The sequence below is a fragment of the Rhinoraja longicauda genome, chromosome 4 (genome assembly GCF_053455715.1).
Source record: "Rhinoraja longicauda isolate Sanriku21f chromosome 4, sRhiLon1.1, whole genome shotgun sequence".
NCBI lineage: Eukaryota > Metazoa > Chordata > Chondrichthyes > Rajiformes > Arhynchobatidae > Rhinoraja > Rhinoraja longicauda.
The window spans coordinates 83,242,802-83,257,650 of NC_135956.1; the positions used below are offsets into that span (position 1 = coordinate 83,242,802).

General features: G+C 43.5%; 1 protein-coding gene across 1 annotated transcript in view; it reads left to right on the top strand.

The window, feature by feature from the left end:
- Positions 1-8,752: 8,752 nt before the first annotated feature.
- The window catches only part of zbtb10 (zinc finger and BTB domain containing 10), a 51,210-nt gene continuing 45,113 nt past the window's right edge, over positions 8,753-14,849 (top strand). Inside the window, exon 1 of the mRNA XM_078398197.1 lies at positions 8,753-9,877. Coding sequence (XP_078254323.1) covers positions 9,104-9,877 — 774 coding nt within the window. The 5' untranslated portion in view covers positions 8,753-9,103. The remainder of the gene's footprint in view (positions 9,878-14,849) is intronic.

Consider the following 14,849-nt stretch of genomic DNA (forward strand, 5'->3'; position numbering starts at 1 on the left):
AAATAGATAAGATTAGAGTAACATACTTACATTGTTTGAAAATTGGTTGGTAGGAAACAGAGGGAATGAATGTTTCTTTTCTCAGAATGGCAGGCAGTATCTCGACGTGGAGTTCATTGCTTGAGCCCAGATAGTCATAATATACATCAATGATTTGGATGAGATAACGAAATGTGATATCCCCAAGTTTGAAGATGACTTGTAGATGGGGGGGCATCACAGGGAAGATGGTAGTGTGAACTGTAAGCAAGATGCAAAGAGGCACCAACTCCAATGTCCGTTAGACAAGTTAAGTCAATTATTTAATGGTGGAGCAAGCTCAGGTGGTCAAATGGCATTCAGATCTGAAATCTGCATACTGCATATAGAAGTACGTGTAAACTAACATTTGAAGAAAACTTTGAATATGTCCAGATGTGGTTAAGGATCAGTTTAACTTAAATTACAGTGCATAACCAAAATTCTCATTACAGATCCTTATTTCAGTAATACCCCAAAAGATCACAATGCATCAGAGGCAGACTTTAGTTTAATTATAACAATTTTGCAGCATGGCAAAGATGCACACTGGACTAAATTACTCTTCATTTAAAAGAATCTACACAACATTTCTGCTCTTTTTCGACATTCTTCTTCTTTAATGTTTGTGTCTACATATCAACAGTAAGTAATTAAATGTGTGTGAAGTCTGTGGAATTTCTTCCAAGAGTTGTTAAGAGCTACTTTTAAAGGTATTGAAAGTGTAGGAAAATAACTGCAGATGCTGGTACAAATTGAAGGTATTTATTCACAAAATGCTGGAGTAACTCAGCAGGTCAGGCAGCATCTCAGGAGAGAAGGAATGGGCGACATTTCGGGTCGAGAACCTTCTTCAGACTGAAGGTATTGAAGTATCTATCACAGAGAAAGCATGTTTTACCAACAATTCTGTGCCCCAAAAAGTACAAATTCATTGGTGGTTTTCTGTGTTATGTGTTAGGATTATTTGTTTCTATACAATAGACAATAGACAATAGGTGCAGGAGTAGGCCATTCAGCCCTTCGAGCCAGCACCGCTATTCAATGCGATCATGGCTGATCACTCTCAATCAGTACCCCGTTCCTGCCTTCTCCCCATACCCCCTCACTCCGCTATCCCTAAGAGCTCTATCCAGCTCTCTCTTGAAAGCATCCAACGAACTGGCCTCCACTGCCTTCTGAGATAGAGAATTCCACACCTTCACCACTCTCTGACTGAAAAAGTTCTTCCTCATCTCCGTTCTAAATGGCCTACCCCTTATTCTTAAACTGTGGCCCCTTGTTCTGGACTCCCCCAACATTGGGAACATGTTTCCTGCCTCGAATGTGTCCAATCCCCTAATTATCTTATATGTTGTTAAAGCCATGTTGTTAAGCACAATCCTCTGATGCAGGACTGTTTACATTGAAATGGTTTCACTAAAACTTATCACTCTTGATTGAAATAAAGCTGCAGACAACTTATGTAATGAATAGATGTTTATTTTTTTAATGTCTTTTCATCAAGTCATCCTGCTCTCACTATTTACTCTTGCCTTCTGACACAGAACCATTGTGAGAGTTGATCACGATGTTTTCTTGCACCAAGTGCTGAGATCACAGAGGAAAACAACACAGAAAGAAAAAAAACTATTCCAACTAAATTTTATATACTGAAAAATAATAAATCATGCATTACAAAGAATTTATAAAACATTTATGAGCTTCAAAACTAGCAACAGTAAGCACTCAGTTAAGATTATGGACGTACATCTTTTCATTTTTCATTATAGATAATAGGCAATAGGTGCAGGAGTAAGCCATTCGGCCCTTCGAGCCAGCACCACCTGTAAGGGGTTTTCTGCGCCGAGCTTTCGCCCGACCTAAGGTCCCCGTCCCTTGCTCTGATCCCTTGACCAGACCGCGCACACTGGTTCCCCGTGAGTGGTTCGACCCACTCACCCCCTACGGTTCTAGACACTGGACTTAGATGCAGGAGCGTTGATAGTGCAGAAAAATTCAACCAGACCAGATTTGAAGACCAGGGTTTAAATGGAAAAGGCTTTTATTGAGCGTTTGGGACTATTGTACATGAATGCTCTTCACAGTTCTATAAGACATATCTATAAGACACATACCGAATTACATGAATACTTTTGACTATGAATCATAAAACGTACAGTTCTACAAGACATATACATGAATACTTTTGACTATGAATCATAAAATGTACAGTTCTACAAGACATATACATGAATACCTTTGACTATGAATCATAAAACGTACAGTTCTACAAGACATATACACGACTGTAAGATGGGGAACGTACGACACATCGCAAAATTGGCCAACACATATTTACTTATACACCCACGTTAATTAAACCACCCTCCCCTCTGCACTAAACTATGTCCAGGATGTGCAGGATCGGGGTACATGCTGACCATGGGGCTATTACTGGGGTTACTGGCTGTTCGTGCTGCTTCTCCGCTGTTCTCCGTGAGGGTCGTGCTTGTTCCGTGAGTTTTTATTCCTTCCGTTCTTCTCGGTGAGTCTCCGTTCTCCATGCCGTTTGTTGCCTCATCTGACTTCTGTCTTGCATGCCTTTCTTGCCTGTCTTTTCTTCTTTAGTTTAAAACCCAAAAATCGTGGCCAGTTATACTAATCCTGACCCGTCCTATCTCCCGCCAGATCTCGGGATCTCTTTGTTTCAAAGATGGGTATTTGAGTTTTCTCTCTGATCTGCGTTATGTCCGGGGGGGGGGGGGTACCGGTGATGGCCAGACGGTCTGTTAATCTGTTTCTCGTTGAGAGGTGATGGGTTTAACTGGTTTCCCATCTCCTGCCAGGTAGGTTTCTATGGGCTATTGTGCCCCCTTAACGAGATTAACTGTGTAGGTCGGCTTGGGGCATTGTGAGTATGCTGATGTCAGCGCCTCAGTGTCTGGACTTCGACCTGGTTTCGCAGGTTTCTGCACGGCCAATATCCATCCATTGTTCTGGCCGTGGCTTTGCAGAAACCTAGAGACTGGGCTGTGGGGTTTTTGCTTTTGTGGCTGGTCACGAGGTCCCGCGGCCATCTTGGGACCCACTGATTGTGACATCCCTTGTTAAAAAACTGACCGCAGCCTTTCTCCGCTATCAGCCCCAGTCCCGTATAAAATGTCCAAACTGCAGCTCTTTGGTTTTGTTGTTTTGCAGAATGAGGGAAAACTTCTCAAATCTTACAACCATTCAATGCTGATCATTCTCAATCAGTACCCCGTTCCAGCCTTCTCCCCATACCCCCTGACTCCACTATCCTTAAGAGCTCTATCTAGCTCTCTCTTGAAAGCATTCAGAGAATTGGCCTCCACTGCCTTCTGAGGCAGAGAATTCCACAGATTTACAACTCTCTGACTGAAAAAGTTTTTCCTCATCTCCGTTCTAAATGGCCTACCCCTCATTCTTAAACTGTGGCCCCTGGTTCTAGACTCCCCCAAAATTGGGAACATGTTTCCTGCCTCTAACGTGTCCAACCCCTTAATAATCTTATGTTTCGATAAGATCCTCTCTCATCCTTCTAAATTCCAGTGTATACAAACCTAGTCCCTCCAGTCTTTCAACATATGACAGTCCCGCCATTCCGGGAATTAACCTAGTAAACCTATGCTGCACTCCCTCAATAGCAAGAATATCCTTCCTCAAATCTGGAGCCCAAAACTGCACACAGTACTCCAGGTGCGGTCTCACCAGGGCCCTGTACAACTGCAGAAGGACCTCTTTGCTCCTATACTCAACTCCTCTTGTTATGAAGGCCAACATTCCATTGGCTTTCTTCACTGCCTGCTGTACTTGCATGCTTCCTTTCAGTGACTGATGTACTAGGACACCCAGATCTCGTTGTATGTCCCCTTTTCCTAACTTGACACCATTCAGATAATAATCTGCCTTCCTATTCTTACCACCAAAGTGGATAACCTCACACTTATCCACATTAAACTGCATCTGCCATGCATCCGCCCACTCACACAACCTGTCCAAGTCACCCTGCAACATCATAGCATCTTCCTCACAGTTCACACTGCCACCCAGCTTTGTGTCATCTGCAAATTTGCTAATGTTACTTTTAATCCCTTCATCCAAGTCATTATGCTGCATATTTAAATATAGAAAAATAACAATGGGATATTCTGAATATATAATTTTACCAAATATCTGTTTATTGGATATAGTCATATTTTAAAACTTTTATATGTTTGAATGCATACTGAGAAATCAATTATACATTTCAAAAGTACAATACAAAGAATTTAGTTGGAGTTGAACAGCAAGGACAAATCCACTTAAAGTGTGGAAGAGGTGCAATATCAAGATAACCATGGACATATTATTTCCTATGACAGTGCTCTTGGGATGACATGAACTAAAAAACAATGAATTATGGGGAAGTCCTTGTCGGTTTACAAACCTGAAAATGCACCGTACAGACCTCCCAACATTTGATATCACAAATTCTGAATTTTGATGTCCAAAATTCTGAATTTTACATAAAAATTCATAATATGTCACTTAATGCAACTTCTCAGCAACAAAAACTATGCACACCAAATGCGCGTAGCGTTACATTCACGTGTGAAAAACTACTATTATTTCCAACAGTCTGTAGTTCTTGGACTACATGTACAATGTCAGGCCTATCATGAGTATATTCTACTATTATAGAAAGGTTATTGAACAGAAATACTTTTTACAACAAATTTTGCTTTTTCCTTACACATCCCAATTCTCTTGGTATTGAATAAAAGAACAATGGTCATAAAATGTATGACTAAGTTATGAAGAAAGTATTTCATTTTAAAAACTGCACATACCTAATTTAATTGAAGACATACTTGCTCCAGTGGTCAACAGCAAATCACAACGGTCCATGTCTCCCCCAACCCTGCTCCCCCCCACCCCCCTACTTCCCCACCCCTCCCCCTTTCCCCCCAAATCCAGTCCCCCACCCCTCCTCCCCACACCCCTTCCACTCAAACTCTCCCCTTCCCTTCCTCCACCCCCCGGACCCCCACTCCCTCCTTCCACTCCACTGCCCCCCTCCCCTGCACCCCCCCCCCATCCCCTCTCAACATCAACGGGCCTCATGCTCCGCAGCGAGGTGAGGCCAGCGGCGAGGCCGGGCGTGCGGAGAGAGGCAAGGCCAGCGGCGAGAGGCGAGATGAGGCCGGGCCAACGACAAGGCGAGGTTAGCAGCGAGGCCGGGCCAGCAGCGAGGCGAGACCAGCGGCGAGGCCAGGCCAGGCTAGTGGCTTGGTGAGGCGAGTACAGCAGCGAGGCGAGTACAGCGGCGAGGCCAGGCCAGCGGCGAGGCCAGGCCAGGCTAGCGGTTAGGTAAGGTGAGTACAGTGGCGAGGCGAGGCCAGGCTAGCGGCGAGGCGAGTACAGCGGCAAGGCCGGGCCAGTGGCGAGTCATGTGTTTTGCGGAAAAACGTGAGGTGAAATCAGATTGGCAGAAATGAAATAAGAAAGCAGAAACTTTCCGCCAAATTCGGAAGGGTTGGGAGGTCTGCAAGTTGGCAAGTGAAGCTGAATTTGAAGCAGTAGATCAGAATGGTGTTTGAAAGGTGACTGGAATTGCATAACAGTTCCTGAGAATCTGTTTGTAATGAGCAGAGATAAAGGAGGAACAAGACAACGCCACCACGGCAGCACAACCATCAAAATAACTTACCATGAAGTGGCTTTTGGAGGCATTCCCCAACACTAGGAAAGTGACAGCCATATTCAAACATAACAACTCCAACAGAGCACAGTATTAGCAGTTAAAGAAAAGTTAAATGGGACATCTAATGTCCACCAGCACCTATAAGTCTTGTTCATCAATCATCTAGGAACTTACCACCCTCTGTGTACAAACACATGCCTTGCACATCTCTGTTAAACGTTGCCCCTTTCACCTTAAAACTACGCTCTCTAGTATTTGATTCTTCCATCCTGGGAAAAAGGTTCTGACTGGCTATCCTAAATATACCTCTCATAATTTTATATACTTTTATCAGGACTCCACACAACCTCAGAGTTTCAGAGAAAACAATTCAAGTCAGTCCAACCACTCCCTCTAGCTAATACCCCCTAATTTAGGCATCATTCTGGTAAACCTCCTCCGCACTCTTTCCACAGCCTCCACATCTTTCCTGTAATGGGGCGACCAGAACTGCAATGCGGCCTAACCAAATTCAGGAGGGTACACTGGGAGCAATTGTTATTGGGCAACTCTACCTCTGACATGTGGGAGTTGTTTAAAAACCAGTTGATCAAAGTTCAGAACTGGCATGTTCTGGTGAAGAGGAGGGACAAGGATGGCAAAGTCAGGGAACCTATAAAGGTCAAAAGAGTCCTTGGTTATCTTGATATTGTGCCTCTTCCAAACTTTAAGTGGATTTGTCATTGCTGTTCAACTCCAACTAAATTCTTTGTATTGGACTTTTGAAATGCGAAATTGATTTCTCAGTTATGCATTCAAACATATAAGTTTTTAAATATGAATATATCCAATAAACAGATATTTGGTAAAATTATATGTTAAAGATCTATTAATTGATTTATTTAGAAGCAAAACACATGGTATTAATCAGATAGTCATGTTGAATAAGAAGCTGGCGAAGCTATAGGAGCCACAGTGTATGTAGCCAGACGTTCTACTAACTATGGCAAAATGTGTTGCATGATTGAATAATCATAAGATTGGATGACCTAGAGGTGTTAAAAATCACGAGGAGCCTGATAAGTTGAACAGCCATAGTCTTTTCCCCAGGGTAGGAAAGGGCATTGGTTTAGGATGAGAAAGGAAATATTTAAAAGGGACCTGAAGGCCAACTTTTTCACACAGAGGTGCTATGTACGAGGAATGAGCTGCAAGAGGCAGTGGTAGATGAGAATAGAGTACAACATTTAAAAAACACTTAAGACAGGTACATTGATAGCAAAGGTTTGGAAAGATATGGGACAGGCACAGCATAGTGGGACTAGCCCAGTTAACCAAATCTGAAAAATGGTCTTGACCCGAAAAGTCACCCATTCCTTCTATCCAGAGATGCTGCATGTCTCGCTGAGTTACTCCAACATTTTGTGTCCATTTTCTTAGTCGTCATGGATGCGCTGTATCACTTTATGACTATAAGCAGTTGGATCACCAAGAGTTAATTGATTAACCGTTGATAATCAGAAATTGTTCCTTTCCTCTGAAGTTGCAGATTGCGATGGAATATGCCACAAGATCTCCCAACTCAATGCCAGAAAATGCAAACGCCACATCATTCTGTGGTATATGATTATGTTGCCTCAGATGTTTTTTTATCCTGCTGAGGGTGCTGACCTCATTCAAGAATGATGATATCTTTAAGTGCTTGTAGGAATAACATGATTCTAATGAATAAAACACTGCTTTTTCAGTGATCGGCAAGGAAACTCTTTTAATGTTGTCTCAAGCCTCACAATGCCAGTGAAGTCTTAGCAAGGTTAAGAATGCCTACGTTATGTCATTTGTTTGCATCGAGAGGAGGGGGAGAAGAGGGAGAAAGAGGGTCGGGAGAGGGTGGGGGGGGGGGAAAGAGGGGGATAAATGTATTGATGGATTACATCAATTCTCAACATACAATTCACCAGTTATTCTGATTATCACCATGGCCAAAATGTATTATTTTACTCTATTTTTCTGCCTTTGGTCATTTCTGGTATCGGCACCCCATCATGTTCCTTCATCCATCATGATAAGACACACATGCCAGAGTAACTCAGCGGGTCAGGAGGCAGCATCTCTGGTGATAAGGAATAGGCGACGTTTCGGGGTCTGTGCCCTCATTTAGACTACATATGCCTCAAGACATTTACAATTAATGGACCAGCAACAATTGAATGGATGATCAGCTGTGAAGTGATCGACAGAAAAATAGCAGTGATGCACACGCAAAACAAAATTGTGGTATTTATAGTGGTAATTTATCTTCTCCCACTGCTCCAATAATAATCACAACTGTTAGTTACATTATTGATGTGAGGCAGATCAAAATGCATTTAATAGCGATAATCCGCACCTGGGCAATTGTTCAGCGGGATCTGCATCCCATTCCAAATTAAATGAAAATCCTCAAAAGCGGCAGCTTTCCAAACATCGCCGAAAAGCCGAGGAACTGGAATAGCGGATGAACCCGACGCTCAGTTCACCATGAGAGAAATTCCGGGGTAGACACAAAATGCTGGAATAACTCAGAGGGTCAGGCAGCGACTCTGGAGAGAGAAGGAATGGGTGACGTTTCAGGTCGAGACCCTTCTTCAGACTGAACCCGAAACGTCACCCCTTCCTTCTCTCCCTCCAGGCAGAGATGCTGCCTGATCCGCTGAGTTTTACTTCAGCATTTTATGTCTACCTTCGATTTAAACCAGCATCTGCAGTTTTTTTTTAATTTCCTGCACACACGAGAGAAATTCCAGTGAGTGCGTTGCAGCTACTCTGCACATAGCGGGTGTCGGGCACAACTAAAGTAAGATTACAAGAGAGGAGCACCACCAAAACTCTCAGGTGAACAAGCTGCTCGAGTAGTTACAAAAGTGAAGTGAGGGGAGAGTAGGCAAAGGAAAAGTCTTGTATATATAAAAGCACACGTAGAGAGAGAGAGTCTAAAACAAAAGAAGAGAATGACCTGGCGGTTGATTGAGCGGTGGCCGCGGTGTCTTTGGTGGCGACGGCTCGCGCGGTGCACTGTGGGAGCGAGGGGTGGCCGTTGGCGTCCGTTGCGTGTCTCGCGGACTCAGACCGCTGCGACCTGGCGCCGGCGCGCGCGGACCCAGCGACCCAAGGAGCGCGCGGCCGCTCGCAGCGGGACGACAACAACAGGCGAGTGAACCAAGGGCGAGCCCCGCAGGCTCCACTAAGGCGCCGCCACCCCCCGGGCCCCCGCAACCAGAAGGAGAGCGAGCGAGCGAGGGAGGGAGAGAGACCTGCTCGCAACTTTTCGAATTAATCTGACGCTCGAAAAGGGAATCGCTTCCCACTCCTCGGCTCGAAGCAGATCGGCGCCACACCCGCACACACAGACCAACATCACCACCCCCACCACGCACAACAATGTCCGGCGAAAGGAACAGGCGCTCGCTCGCTTTCCGAACCGGCGGGGCAGCGGCAGCGGCCGCAGCCAACAACGCAGTGAAACTCGAAGCTGATCTCGCCACCCACAACAACACAGAAGAGGCCTCAAATGGGGCCCTCGTCCGAAGCAGTCCAGATAAGCCGGCTGCTCCTCTTGCGGTGGACGCCGGGGACGGAGCCGGAGGCAGCAAGGCGGAGGCCGCTCAGGATCAAGAAGAGGACTGGGTGGAGACGGTGGTGGTGGACGAGGGCTCGGTGCGAGTGGTGGACGGCGGCTCCATCAGCAGCAACGAATCCGAGGAGGAGGTGGCGGCGGCGGCGGTAGAGGTGGAGGAAGAGGCGACGACGAACGGACCCAGGAACGAGGAGCGAGCCGTGGACCCCGGGGATGGAGCCGTGGTCAGAGTTGGGGGAGACGATGAGGAGCAGGAGGAAGTTCAAGAAACGAGTAGTTGTAGCCGGCTGGGAGCCGGTTTAACGCTGCGGGGGAGGCCCCAGTCCTTCTTACTGCCACAACAACGCACTTTCTCGAGGTCGTGGCTGCAAGAGTTTCCGTGGCTTCAGTACGAGCAGGAGACAGGCCTCATGTATTGCTCCTGGTGCCTGCGGGCTAATAGCGGCCCGGGGAGCAATAATAACCGCAACAAGTTCGTGAAAGGCAGCCGCAATTACAGGAGGACCACGTTATTGCGGCACCATCTCTACGCCGAACACCGGGAGAACGACCCAGCGGCTATAGCTGCCTGTATGGAGGTGAGACAATTTAATGATTACCCAGCCAAAAACAGCCTCGGCCTCTTCAACAAGGGGGAGGGCGTTAAGTAGCCATTGCTGTGACTCCATTTATTTCAGAGCTCGGATTACATTCGAAACTCCTTAGGCTACGTTAGCCTTTATGATTTGGGGTTATCTTTCCCTGGCCTATCTTGCTAAATCCCATCCCCCAAACTCCTGACTACATGTGCACAACAGATTGAATTCGGTTCTATTGATCCGTGCGGAATTTGATCTTGTACCCTATTTACATGGCGCAGTGCCACTGGATCAGAACATAGCAGCAAGGGGAGTTGGGGATCACATTACTGACCAATAAATGCTGTTCAGGGAACGGAGAAGGAGCACCAACAAAAAAGAAGCCTTCCTGGGTTGCAAAAACGCCCAGTTTAAGAATATAATTTGATGTAGCATTGTAAACTCGAATGTGAGTTGGTCAGTGTCAATTTTTGAAGATCAGGGCTTTAAAATCCTCGCAATTATTAAATCGGAAAGTGGTGGGTTTAAGAGGTCAAACTGTTGCAAAATTAAAATAATTAGGATACAAATTATAAACGATGAAAATTATAATACCGAAATCAAAACTGAAAACCCCAGGGAAGATTTTAGTTAAACTCTGGTTAGTTAACTGTAAACCTTTAATTGGGATTTTAAAAGCTAAAAAAATATGGGAAATTGTGGTTTGGGAAATCAAATAGGTCGGTTTTTAAATTTATAAAGTAAATTTATAGATTTGGTTCTGTGAGTGTTGAGAAATGTTATAAATTAAACATATTTAGTTATAACCACCAGTGACATTGGTTTGAACACTATTATATTGAGGAGAAATCAAGAATTGCAGGTTTTTTCAGTGTATTAAGGCAACTACAGTGTCCTCCATAATATTTGGGACAAAGACCCATCATCTATTTATTTGCCTCTGTAATCCACAATTTGAGATTTGTAATAGAAACAAATCACATATGGCTAAAGTGCACATTGTCAGATTTTAATAAAGGCATTTTTTATATGTTTTGGTTTCACCGTGTAGAAATTACAGCAGTGTTTATACATAGTCCCCCCATTTCAGGGCACCATAATGTTTGGGACACAGCGATGTCATGTAAAAAAAATAGTCATGTTTAGTATTTTGTGGCTAATCCTTTGCATGCAATGACTGCTTGAAGTCTGTGATTCATGGACATCACCAGTTGCCTTCTCTGGTGATGCTCTGCCAGACCTATATTGCAGCCATGTTTAGCTTATGCTTGTTTTGGGGGCTAGTCCCCTTCAGTTTTCTCTTCAGCATATAAAAGGTATGCTCACTTGGGTTCAGATCGGGTGATTGACTTGGCCACTCAAAAATTGACCATTTTTTAGCTTTGGAAAACTCTTTTGTTGCTTTAGCAGTATGTTTGGGATCATTGTCTTGCTGTAGAATGAACTGCTGGGTAATGAGTTTTGAGGCATTTGTTTGAACTTGAGCAGATAGGATGTGCCTATACACTTCAGAATTCATTATGCTACTGCCATCAGCAGTTGTATCATCAATGAAGATAAGTGAGCCAGTACCTGCAGCAGCCATACATGCCCAGGCCATAACACCCCCGCCACCGTGTTTCACAGATGAGGTGGTATGCTTTGGATCTTGGGCAGTTCCCTCTCTCCTCCATACTTGCCATCATTTTGATATGTTAATCTTTGTCTCATCTGTCCTCAAGACCTTTTTCCAGAACTGTGGTTGCTCTTTTAAGTACTTCTTGGCAAACTGTAACCTGGTCATCCTATTTTTGCAGCTAACCAGTGGTTTGCATCTAGCAGTGTAGCCTCTGTATTTCTGTTCATGGTCTTCTGCGGACAGTGGTCATTGTCAAATCTACACCTGACTCCTGAAGAGTGTTTATGATCTGTCGGACAGGTGTTTGGAGATTTTTCTTTATTCTAGAGAGAATTCTTCTGTCATCAGCTGTGGAGGTCTTCCTTGGCCTGCCAGTCCCTTTGTGATTAGTAAGCTCACCAGTGCTCTCTTTCTTCTTGATGGTGTTCCAAACAGTTGATTTTGGTAAGCCTAAGGTTTGGCTGATGTCTCTAACAGTTTTATTCTTGTTTCTCAGTCTCATAATGGCATCTTTGACTTTCATTGGCATAACTTTGGTCCTCATGTTGATAAACAGCAATAAAAGTTTTCAAAGGTGATGGAAGACTGGATGAAAGACTAGGTGCTGAGAGCTCTCTTACACCTGCATTAAGGAGGCAATTAAACACACCTGAGCAATTACAAACACCTGTGAAGCCATGTGTCCCAAACATTATGGTGCCCTGAAATGGGGGGGGGACTATGTTTAAACACAGCTATAATTTCTACATGGTGAAACTAAAATGTATAAAAATAGCCTTTAATAAAATCTGACAATGTGCACTTGTAACCACGTGTGATTTTTATCTATTACAAATCTCAAACTGTGAAGTACAGAGGCAAATAAATAAAGTACAGAGGCAAATGGGTCTTTGTCCCAAACATTATGGAGGGCACGGTATAAATATCTGGCACCCCATTTGCAGACCCGCTTCAATGACTGCAACACAACTTCATTCCTGCTGCTTTGTGTTTTGTAAATTAGAGTAAATATGATATAATGCAAATTCAGATTAAAACCACATGAACCATGGTTTTAACTATTAATAATTTAGAATTAAATATAACCAACGTGAGTTAAGGCTGTTGGGATATTTCCTTTTTTCAATGTAAGTTGTGCAAATCAAGAGCAGTTGCTAACTGAAGAGCTTAAAGACAGTATAAAATTATGTGAGAATCTTTCATGATGGCAGGTTTTATAAATTTGTCTATACAATGCCTCTTGCTGTAATACCTTCTTAAAAACTCCCTCCACCACATTTTTGGAGAGGGTAATTTGAAAAGCCACAGCAGCCTTGTGAAAGGTATTGTACCAATCCAAAAGAACAGGCTGTCTCAAGTTACTGTAAACGCATCTGTCCTAGATGAGTCTACTGTCACTCACGTTCACATGTTTATTTTTTTCCTATTTCAGTTCTACGCCTATCTGTCTCGTGCATGTCAGTTTTTGTAACAACACAGGTGGAAGTTATAGAATAGTTTTTAGGTTAGATGCATTGCAGTCAAGCCTGAGGCTATTTCAAGATGACATTCAGTTGAATAAAATGTGAATAGTAGGAAAATACAAGAAAATAGTAATGGAATCCAGGTTTAAAAGAACATCTCTAACTTCAAGATACATTTTAGAGTCTTAATTGTGTGCTTTGAGACATAACATAATGTAGTAGGTTATTATATTGTAATGTCAAAAGGCAAAGCACTTGAGAAACATATTAGGTCAGGCACCATCTGTGGAGGGAAATGGGTAGACAACATGTTGGGTTGAGACCTTTCTTCAGATTGACTTGAACACTCTGAAAAGAGGACCCGACCTGAAATGTTGCCTGTCCATTTCCCTCCATGTTTGTTGCAGCCTGACCTGCTGAATTCCTCCAGCACTTCTTTTTGCTCAAGATTCCAGCATATCTTTCATGTCTACATTTTAATGTCATTTATTTTTATTCTGGTTCTCTCGAATATTTTTCGACTAAAGATGCACAGATAAGCTTTCATTTCAAACATGGAGCAGATTCAGAGGATATGTTGCCAATATTTCCACGAGTCATAGGAATGAAGCGTTCCCGACCCATACAACCAAATATTGATGAAAGGTTTTTAAAATTAGGATTCACTACACTTTAACAATATTTCTGAATGAACCTCATGACTAGGGCTTTTTAGCGTAGATTAAATTAGTGCTTTGATGAGATGTATTTGTAACTACTTTCTAGCTTCAAAGCTTTGTGCATTTAAAATCTTGTTAAAAAAACCTATCTTGATTAGTTATTGACGGTTGTCTGGCAGTATTTTGTTCAAAAAAGCTTTGCACCCTTGCAAGGCCTTTAACTAGATTTTTCATCGAAAGTGCTAACTTTCTTGGAGATTATTTCCCAGTAGATTTGTATTTTGCATGACATTTCGAAATCATTTTAAAACTATACATGTATAGTATTCTGCACCCATTCGAAATGATCATGGCATGACTAAACTATTTCAGTATAGGAAGGAACTTTAGATGCTGTTTTACACGGAAGATAAACACGGTGATGCAACGGTAGAGTTGCTGCCTTACAGCACTTGCAGCGCCGGAGACCCGGGTTCGATCCTGACTATGGGTGCTGTCTGTATGGAGTTTGTACGTTCTCCTCGTGACTGCGTAGGTTTTCTCTGAGATATCCGGTTTCCTCCCACACTCAAGACGTATAGGTATGTAGGTTAATTGGCTTGGCATGGTGTAAATTGTCCCTCATGTGTAGGATAGTGTTAATGTATGGGGTTTGCTGGTAGCTGTGGACTTGGTGGGCCAAAGGGCCTGTTTCCGCACTATATCTCTAAACTAAACAAAACAAAACGCTAAAATATGACACAAAAAACTGGAGTAACTCAGCGGGACAGGCATCATTTCTGGAGAGGAAGAATGGGTGACGTTTCGGGTCGAGACCCTTCTTCAGAACTGTACATCTGAAGAAGGGACTAGAAACGTCACCCATTCCTTCTCTCCAGAGATGCTGCCAGGCCCGCTGAGTTACTCCAGCTTTTTGTGTCTATCTTCGGTTTAAACCAGCATCTGCAGTTCCTTCCTACACAAAATGCTAGAGTAACTCAGCGGGACAGGCAGCATCTCTGAAGAGATGGGATGGGGGACGTTTCTGGTTGTTTTCACACTTTGCCCTTCCATATCTCTAGAGTCCCTCTCCCCTGACCTATCAGTCGGACAAAGTCTCGACCTGAAACGTCACCCATTTTTGTCCACAGATGCGGCATGTCCCGCTGAGTCACTCCAGCATTTTGTGTAAACTATTCCAGTGTTCTGTTGCTGAAGTTTAACCCTATTATTATGTTTCATTATATTGTTGC